Source organism: Cyprinus carpio, chromosome A4 (assembly GCF_018340385.1).
Source record: "Cyprinus carpio isolate SPL01 chromosome A4, ASM1834038v1, whole genome shotgun sequence".
In the NCBI taxonomy this organism is placed as follows: Eukaryota; Metazoa; Chordata; class Actinopteri; order Cypriniformes; family Cyprinidae; genus Cyprinus; species Cyprinus carpio.
Genome location: NC_056575.1, coordinates 27,795,863 through 27,806,219, shown reverse-complemented (window position 1 = coordinate 27,806,219; position 10,357 = coordinate 27,795,863). Strand labels below are relative to the sequence as shown.

Genomic DNA, 10,357 nt, shown 5'->3' with positions numbered 1-10,357 from the left:
TTACACGTTACTAATACTTTGTGAAGTCAGAGAAGTATCTACAGATGTTCGTCTGTGCCTTGTTGATGTGATCATGTAAAAAGAACCAACATATCCAACCAATATTTTTTGTTCTTAAACATTTTGTAAAAGTATTACATAAGTGGATTATTTTAATGATTACCAACAACAAAGCTGTTTTAGCCTTATGACAGTTGCCATAGAAACAAATAATTTCCTGTCTGAGAACTTGAAAAATCTTGGGAAAGACTTTTTGGCTTTATTATGGAAATTATACAGGAAGTTTAATTTTGCACATTCCTAGAAGCATTCCAGATGTGGCACTGAGCGAATAGTTGAGCCTATTTTTGCCACACAGTTTACACTGAACACAACAGCTGTATATGCAGTATAAAGTTAAAATAATCAGGCGATTAGATTAAAAAACACAAAAGCATTATAATCATTAAAAATTACCCCACAGGGGACCGGAGAGGGAAATGACAGAGGAGTTGGGGACACTAGGAATTCACGTGGAAGTGTATGAGACACACCGCTGTGCAATGGACACTGAAAAATACTGTTATATATCTTTACTTTTTCTTCATTCTTCTTTCTCTTCTTTTTTTTATATATCCATACTTCTCTTTTTTTCCCTCCTCACCCCCAATCCCTGTTTCGCCTACTCAAGGAATATCAATAAGGTATGTCAAGCACGAACAATATAATTAGATTTATCTCATGGAATGTGCGGGGGGTGGGTGGCCCCACTAAGAGTGACAAGATAATGACCCACTTGCAGCAGCTCAAGGGTGACGTGTTTTTTATTCAGGAGACCCACCTGCGCAACAGGGAGGTGACGCGACTAAAAAGGGGTTGGGTTGACCATGTTTTTCATTCCAGATTTAATGAAAGGGCCAGGGGCACCACCATTATGGTTCGAAAAACGTCATGTTTGAACCAGGTAAAGTGGTATCAGACCTCAACGGTCGCTTTATTATAGTCGCTGGCAAATTACAAAATACACCTGTCATCTTGGCTAGTGTCTACGGTCCTGGAATGACTGCTCATTCATATCCAAATTATTCATGTCGCTACCAAACATTGATAATCATTATATAATTATAGGCGGGGATTTTAATCTGGTTCAAGATCCCATACTAGACAGATCGTCAAATAAACCGCAATCTTCAAGCAAATCAGCCAAAACTCTACATGACTTCGCCAAACGACTGGGCCTCTCCGACCCATGGAGGCACACTTCTCCCATGATCTCTTTTCTCATGTGCACCGCACTTACACACGCATAGATTTCTTCTTTCTAGATGATAGACTGCTCTCCATGATTAAAGCCAGTGACTACCACAGTATCGCAATATCGGACCACACCCCAACTTCACTTGACTGCCCATTCAGGCAGTGGAGGTTTAACTCTTCTTTATTAGCGGAAGATCCCTACAAGCAATTTATACACTTCCAGATTACTCTTTTTTTGGAACTTAATGACTTAACAGACACAAACAGAGGTGTACTCTGGGAGGCTTCAAAGGCTTATATTCGAGGACAGCTTATCTCCTTTGTGTCTAATATCCACCCAAAACTTCTTGTCCAGCTCTTGTTCTCTCCAGGATGGACTATTGCAAGCATATCCTGAGCGGGCCCTTCCGCATGGACTATCAAAGACTCTACAACTGATCCAGAATATGCAGCGGCTATTACGGCTATGAAACAGTGGGGCCATGCTCAGGCTATGGTTCACTCTTTCTTCCATATGCCTCCTGTCATGGTCTAATCCAGGTAAGATCCCTGCATAGAGTTCACTACACAAATGCAAAATTGTCTAAAACATATACCCTAATGTCAAGGACTGCAGGACCTATGCCTGCTTATGAATAAGCTGTACAACATTAACCAATTACGACCAAGAGTTCTGATAAACATGTAAACATAATTAGATGTGTCTGCCTGCTGTTGTTTTTGAAACATGAACACATTACAAAAACTACATTTTGAAAACATTACAGAGATAAGAAGCGAAGCAGACAATGTGAAATGCACCATACTGCACATGCCTTGCTCATGTCGCACTCACACATCAGTCCCAGAGATTAAACAAAAAAAAATTCTACGTATTGATTCAGGTCTTAGTAAATGTTATAGTAAAAAAAGAGTTCAAAGCATTAAAAAAATATTGTATTATTCCCATTCCATTAATAACATAAATTAACCAAAAAAAACACTTTTCACAGCCTCTCCCATTCATTACCTTGGGAAGTGCAACATAGTTTCTCAAAGAGAGCAATAGAAACCAAGAGTAGTTGGGACATAGTGAAAATGCGACATCAATAATCCATGCATAAAGAACATGTTGATATAGCTTTGTTTTTTCTTTAGATTTTGACTGCATGAGTCTAGTGTTGAAACTACAAATTTTAACTAAAATACCTTCATCACTCTAAAACTTATAACTATAAAAATGACATAAAAATTGGTTTATGATGCACATTATAAAATCTGAAATACTTCAAATCTGCCTTCATGACTTTAAGCAGAAATTGAGAAAAACCTTTCTCCATTCCCTATTATTTCCTGTAACTTCTCCACTATACACTCTACAATAAAGGCAAAAAGGCTTAGTAAAAACATCCAAATCTATTATACCACTGTCTAGAGTGAATTGTTTTCTGTGTTATTCCTTACCTGAGATTTTTCAATTTGACACAGAGATATTGAGGCTCTAGGATAAAGCCTGAATCCAGCATATAGTGGTTCAGTGAATGTGGTGTTGAATGTGTATAAGTGTGTGAGTGTGTGTGTGTTAGAGATGCTGTAGAAGGACAGAGTGCCAGCTGGCCAATCCAGATACACTCCTACTCTTTTAGACGGAGATGGGACAGGTAACATCAGTGTTCTTATTATCATGCCAGGCAGTACAAACATTACCTCTGTTAATCCAGAATAGGACACCAGGAATGTTCATTGAGACCAAACAGACAATCAATCCCTTCTTTTCTACTGACTTTTTTGGATGTAAACTGCTACATGACCATGGCCATTGAATTCAGTCTCCCAGTTTAACAGCGTCCAGTCAGACTTTCTTTACACATAACCTGCTCATAGTGCTCAAACCTCTCTGGATGATCAGGATATGATTGCTCGTCGTTCACATGTGTCACTGTTCTGTTTTCAGACATTAAGAGGCTAGTGTGTGCTGTGTTTGGATCCAGTGTGAGATCACAAAAATCTGAACACAAAAAGACATTAAAACTTCAGTGAAAAAATACTGAGTGTAACGAATGAAAGAAAACTGAAAAAAGACCTACATTTTTGTAGTCCTGGTGTGATTCTGAAGACTTCATTATGGTCCACACTGAAAATACAAACAGTATTGGAACAGTAACTTGTCTCAGTTTAATATAAATTCTCATAAATTAGCAATTTTAAGATCAAGGAAGTGATTCTCCAAAACCTTTTAAGTTCATACAGGGGCTATACCAAACTTTAATTCAAAATAGAGTCACTCTCGGCATCACATTGGTGATGACCGACGAATTGGGGATCCCCACCAACACGCCACAGGTGCTGCCCCCTTCCAGTGCCCTGTGTACGCCTCCTGATCCTTCCTATAAGGCCAGACGATAGGACCGGGCTCTACACAGAGAAGGTCGACTATAGTTGTTTCTCGCTTAACAGTAAGACTTGAATAACACTGGGAAAGCGTGCGCTTCCATTTGGAAGAGGACAGTGCGGAGTTGACTCCTCCCAGAGGGGGTTAAGTGACATTTACTCATGTGAAGTAACCCCCGTAGGGCCCTACTGCACATGGAAGTCTCTGATAAGGTTTTATGGCTGCATCATTTCGAGCCAGCAGAATGTGGTCTGCCAGGGGAACACGGCCCTAGTAATTATACCGTGGGAATACATATAAGGGGGTCACTCATATTGGCACTAGCCAAACACAAGATTTCGGGAATTTCATTGGCTGAAAGGCCTGGCACCAGATGCTCTGCCCACGTCTGGCCGCCGGAGTGCTGGAGGACTCCACAGGGTCTGCCCGGTCAGGGGACTCTCTGGAGAACTAGGCATCCAGATTGCCGCAAGCCGACTCTGAACTGGGCCTCTCAGTGCATCTACCTGTTTGAGGTGAGTACACAGGAGGAAACCGGTTCGACACGCAGGCTATAGAACCTAGTGAACGTGGACATGTAGCTGGCCCGGGGTCTTAATGTTGCACTGGAATCAGCTGGCCCAAAGTCAAGGCATGATTCGTTAAGTGAAAACGCCTGCAGGTCCCCCACCATCTTGATCGAGGCCAATGAAGTCAGGAGCAGGGTTTTCATAGAAAGAAACTTCACTTGACTGACTGCAAAGGCTCGAAGGGGGCAGCTTGTAGGACTTTTAGCACCAATGTCAAAATCCCAAGAGGGCAAGGAGGAAGGCCCTAGGAGGATTTAACCTCCTGGCCCACCCAAGAACCTGACAACCAGATTGTGCTTCCCCACCAACCTCCAGATTGTGCTACCCCACCAACCTCCCCTCTATTGGGTCGTGATGTGCAGAAATAGAAACAACGTGAATCTTAAGAGTGGAGAGGACAGCCTATGCGCCAACCCTTGCTGCAGGAAGCAAAGCACGGTTCTGACCAGAACATATCCGGGGGTCCTCCTCGTAGGAGGAATACCATTTGACAAACAGTTTCCACTTCAGCACATAGACCCTACTCATGGACAGAGCACGTGCTGAAGCAATAGTGAGAGCTACCTCCTGGGGTAGGTCACTTAGAACTTCCGCGTCCTGTCCAGGGACCACACATGGAGTTTCCACAGGTCTGGACGTGGGTGCCAGAGGCTGCACCGTCTCTGAGAAAGCAGATCCTTCCTCAGAGGAATCAGCCAGGGTGGGGCTGTTGCGAGGAGCATGAGTTCCGAGAAACAGGTCCTGTTGGGCCAATATGGAGCCACTAACAAGACCTGCTCCTTGTCCTCCCTGATCTAACACAGTGTCTGTGCGAGCAGGCTCACTGGGGGAAATGCATATGTGTGTGCCAGTGCGTCCATGCCGAGCGTTGTCTCAGTTAGGGAGTGGAACCACTGGCAGTGGGTGGTTTCTGAAGATGCAAACAGGTCTACCTGAGCAACTCCGAACCGTCTCGAGAGCAGCTGAACCACCTGGGGGTGGAGTCTCCACTCTCCTCGAAGTGCTGCTCGAGACAGCTCGTCGGCTGCCCGATTGGACACTCCCGGGATGTGGATGGCACGAAAGGACCTCAGATGCTTCTGACTCCACAGGAGGAGGTGGCAGGCAAATTGCGACCAGCAATGGTAGCGTAAACCGCCTTGCTGGTTGATATATGCAACAGTCACAGTGTTATCAGTGCGGACCAGAACGTCCCTGCCCTGAAGACGCCCTCTGAGGCGGCTCAGGGCAAGGCATATTGCTAGCAACTCAAAGCAGTTGATATTTGGACATGTCCAAACCCCTGACACTGTGTGCCCGTTTGTACATGGTCCCCCAGCCAGTGGCCGAGGCATCCGTGTATACCACAACATGACTGGATACCTGTTTCAGGGACACTCCTGCCCGAAGATATGAGGGATCTGACCACGGGCTGAAGGTTCTGTGGCAGGTCAGTGTAATCAGAAACCCGGTGAGTAGTACCGCGTCGCCACACCCCACCTCGGGACTCGGCCATGGCAGTTCAGCACCGACTGAGCACGTTCCTGGGTGAGGCGTGCTGTCTGGATGACCGAATCCAACTCCATGCCGAGAAAAGAGATCCTCTGCGTTGGCACAAGTTTGCTCTTTTCCCGACTGGCTAAGTTGTGTCTGAGCACCAGGTCCCTGTGTGCGCACAACTGATCGCGAGCCCGTGCGAGTATGAGCCAGTCATTGAGATAGTTGTGAATGCGCATCCACAGTTCTCTCAAAGAAACAAGGGCTGCTCCACAATTTTGGTAAAAATGCAAGGCGACAGGGGACAGCCCGAAGGGCAGGACCTTGTACTGATATGCCTGACCCTTTGAACGGTGGACCCTTGGGGGTGGATGCTCTCGAAAATGCATTTCTGTGTCAACATTTTGAATGGCAAATTGTGTAGCACACATTTCAAAACTTGCAGATCCAAGATCAGTCATAACCCCACCGCTTTTTTTTGGGCACAATGAAGTAAGGGCTGTAAAACCCCCACTACATATCGGCTGGAGGGACCGACTCTATCGCATTCTTCGCTAGCAGGACTTGATTTCCACACGCAAGACAGGCGCATCAACAGCCTTGACTGAAGTGAACTGGATGCCCCTGAACGGTGGGGCAGCGTGGTGAAACACAGGATTCAGCCCGAGGCCTGTGACGGCAGAGGGCGGGGTCTGGGTGTGAAGTGTAACACTCACCTGATTCTCCCGTCTGATAAAACTGCTCGTCTATTGAATTATTGGGTACCGCTGGCTGCTAGGCCACTGGCGGAACAAAAAAACAAGGATTCTCCACCCGGCCCTCCTCCGGGGGATGGAGTGGTGTGGTCACCATCTCCCGATGAGCAGTCTCCTCCATCTCTAGGTCGCTCGTCTCAGGTCCTCTTTTGCCACCAAGTTTGATGGGGGCCTGGACGGGCTGGGTGTCCTGCCTGCGACCGCCTCCACAATGCGCCTGGTGGAAGGCTGCTGCTGCATGGGAGTGGGAAGAGCTGCAGAGGGGCACCCATGGTGATGAGTAGGCTGAGGAGCTGCAGCCGTGACCGAATCAGCAGGTTTCCTCCAGTGCAGGATGTGTTTAATCGCCTCTGTCTGCTTCTGTGCCACCGAGAACTACTGGGCGAAGCTCTTAACAGCGTTGCCGAAAAGGCCAGTCTGAGACATGGGAGCATTCAGGAACTGTACCTTACTGTACCTGTTCCTTCATGTCAACCAGACACAGCCAGAGATGGCATTCCTAGACCACTAACGTGGACATCACACCGACTCAGAGACTGTGCAGTCACCTTTGTCACTTGAAGCACGAGGTCCGTCGCAGCACACGCAGTTCATGTAGAACTGCCCAGTCATGACCACCCTCGTGCAGGTCTTTCAGGGTGTTGGCCTGATGGCCTTGCAGTAACACCATGGCGAGGAGGGCAGAAGTTGCCTCCCCACAAGCTCTTTATGCACTGCCAGTTAAGCCTGACGAATACTAACAGGCCTGTAAGGGGAGACACGGGTCACCCCACATATTTGGTGTATTATGCATGGACTACTGTTATGACACTTCGTTTCTGAGACAAACAACATATGTGTAAAAAACAAAACAAGCAATAACAAACAATTATACCATGCCAAATTTCAGCCTAACATACCTGAGTTTTTCCAATGTGCAGTTTGGATCACTGAGTCTTTCAGTAAGCAGTTTCACTCCTGATTCTCCTGGGCAATTGTAGCTCAAATCCAGCTCTTTCAGGTGTGAAGTTGACCTCAGAGCTGAAGCCAGATAACAACAGCCAACCTGTGTCACCATACAGCCAGATAATCTACAAAGAGAAAGTAGATTGAAATAATTGAGCACCTGCACTGTATTTTAAGTCTTTAAATAATGAAAATACCTTTTCAAACACATTTGAGCACAAGATTTTAAAAGTTTATACATTTTAGAATTAATGCTGATATTATATCACTCTAAGCCATGTTTTTTTTTTCAGATAAGCCCAACTGTTATATTAAACATTGAAGAAATTATAATATTTGAACTGCAAACAATCAAAACATTAACATTCTTTTACCTAAAGAGAAACTAATCATTCAAGATACAACAACTCAGAGCTATGTCCAAAAATCAAATGCAAATCCAAATCATTTATTATCTTGTAGTTCTACTCTTACGCACCGCAGTATCTCCAGTTTACAGTTTGTACTCTTCAGTGCATCCGAGAGCATCTTCACTCCTGTGTCTTGCAGGTCATTGTTACTCAGGTCCAGATCTCTGAGTGAAGAGTTTAATGACTGTAGAGCTGAGACCACAATTTCACAGCTGTGACGAGTGAGATTGCAGTCAGCAAGACTAAAAGAAACACAAATACACAGTTCAGTTAATTTTGAGGTGTTCCAACCCTGTTTTTTTTTCTGTTGCTTTGGAACTGACTTACTTGCTAGTTATCTTGCAACTATAAGCATCCATATACCCAGTGCTTAAAGTCTAGGAATGTAGTGGCATTTTGTCTTCCTTACAATAAAAACTTTGTCCAGTGTATTGCCTGAAAATGAACACATTTTACTTAATTGGAAAGATAGAACAGATCTTTCAATAAACCAGTGGCGGTACATTTGGAACATTTTGTGTCCTTTTATGTAGTTTACTTTTGTAGTTTATATCCTGTCAACTTATGCTGATTACTTGTATCTAAATTTTTAGCTTTTTTTATTTCTTCTCAATGTGTATGTGTGTAGCTCTTTGAATGCTATCATTTAAGCTTCTTCTCTAACCTTATGGTAATTTTATATAAATTTGTTTAGTTTAAGTCATCTCGTTTTGGTTTTGCTATTTTAGTTGTGCTTTCACTGCCAGTTTCTATCCCGGTCACCATTATCAGTTGTGTGTGTAACCTGTCTGCGTGATTTTGGAGTTATTATAAAAATTGGGTAGTTAAAACTTGATCCTTCTGTCCTTCGTCTTCCTGCCTACTACACACCGTGATATGACCGGATCCCCCTACACAGATGAACGGTCTCCAAGTTCATCAACATGGCTCAGAAGAGCCACAACATTTTGGAGTTTACAAGAGAGTTATTATGGCTTGCCATCGCCAGCTCCCCTCAACAATAAGACCCTTAAGACCTTATTCCAGATCAGGGTCACCTTTAACAACCACATCGACCTCCCAGACACCACCGGACTAAACTGGAGGGAAAACGTCCATCCGGTGTCTGGAGAGCGTCGTGCCCCAGTTCGGAAAACACCCACACCCAGAGCTGAAATCACCACTTATGACTGTGGAATGCTTGTGAAGGCCCCCCGCAGCTGGAGAGCTATCAACCACCACAACACGTCAGCCAGTACCTGAGAAAAAGAGGACAGAGCTGACCCTCGCCCTGGAAGAGGAGCTCCAATGTGAGTCTGACCGGGGTGTGAGACATCAGCAGAAAGGGAGTCATGACTATGGAAATTGAGAACTGGCTGATAGACTTCGATGTGGACTTGTCAACTCCCACACTATCCCACCTGGTATCTGAAACTACTTTATTGTTTAAAGAGAACTTTAAGGACTGTGAATCTTCAGTTCATTGATCTATGTGGATTATAATCTTTTTGTCTGTTCGGAGGTACCATTGCTTATGGACTGGGATTTACTATGTTCTTTAACCCTTTGGGGTTGACAAACGCGGATACTCATTTTGAGGCATCTTCTCCTGATAACACAGAAAAGAAATTAAATTACACTTTCAGTTTTGATCGTACAGATTAGAGCAATACATCAATCGAATCTGTAAAGGGTCTACTTTTATTTTTATACACACATAATAACAAAATTTTGTGCATATATAAAATAAAGAAAACAAACAGGGTGCGCTGTCTGCCGCCTTGGTCTGCGGTGATCTTCATTTAGAAACGCATCATTAAAATTAACTGTAACTCAGTGAATACTCAACACTGCGCTATTGATATTATAATGGTCCACGTAAAGTGTGTTGCATGTAAACGCCCCCATAACAGCAAACAAAGCAGCAAGTTTTTTAAATTTTACTTTTTACTTTGCGCTGAGAGGAATAAGACAGAATTCACAGCAGAAAAGAATCGCTGTGACAAATAAGACAGAATTCACCTCAAGAAGCTTTGGATTACCTTTGGATTAATGATGCAGCGTCTTGATCCAGCAGAGATCATAAACATGAGTAAGTATTTTTTTATTAACCTACTTGTATTAGTTTTCACATAACGTGTACACATTTTACTAGTTAGACTTTTTCCAAACTATAATTCCTGACTAAATGTATAATCAAGTGAAACATTAACATAGACAGCAATACAGCGTAACAGTAATATGAGTTATAATGTTGCTGGCTTAATGTCAGTATGAATGATTAGACAAAAAACATTTATTGTGATAGTCTATTCTCTGTTCACGAATATAGCCATTTATGTTTATAGTATATATATAGTTATATATATATATATATATATAATATATATATTTGTATAGGCCCACATACAAAGCATACTTGTGTTTATGAATGTAACTAAGCTTCTGTTCATGAATATCTGCTCTGGTGTAAATATTTTGAATGTGTTATATCCGGTCATTGGTGTTTGCAATCGTTTGAGGTATAAATGTATCAAGTAAGCTGTAAACATCACTGATAATCTGTGTGCTATGTGGTAATTGTGTTCTTTTTTTCCCCCTATAAATTACTACTAG

At 43.4% G+C, this 10,357-nt stretch overlaps 1 protein-coding gene across 1 annotated transcript in view; it reads right to left on the bottom strand.

Moving 5' to 3' along the window:
- Window positions 1-3,036: 3,036 nt before the first annotated feature.
- The window catches only part of LOC109080253 (NACHT, LRR and PYD domains-containing protein 7-like), a 12,756-nt gene continuing 5,435 nt past the window's right edge, over window positions 3,037-10,357 (bottom strand). The window contains exons 2-5 of the mRNA XM_042749685.1: window positions 7,831-8,004; window positions 7,307-7,477; window positions 3,303-3,349; window positions 3,037-3,223 (exon numbers count right to left, since the gene is read on the bottom strand). Coding sequence (XP_042605619.1) covers window positions 3,054-3,223; window positions 3,303-3,349; window positions 7,307-7,477; window positions 7,831-7,880 — 438 coding nt within the window. The 5' untranslated portion in view covers window positions 7,881-8,004 and the 3' untranslated portion in view covers window positions 3,037-3,053. The remainder of the gene's footprint in view (window positions 3,224-3,302; window positions 3,350-7,306; window positions 7,478-7,830; window positions 8,005-10,357) is intronic.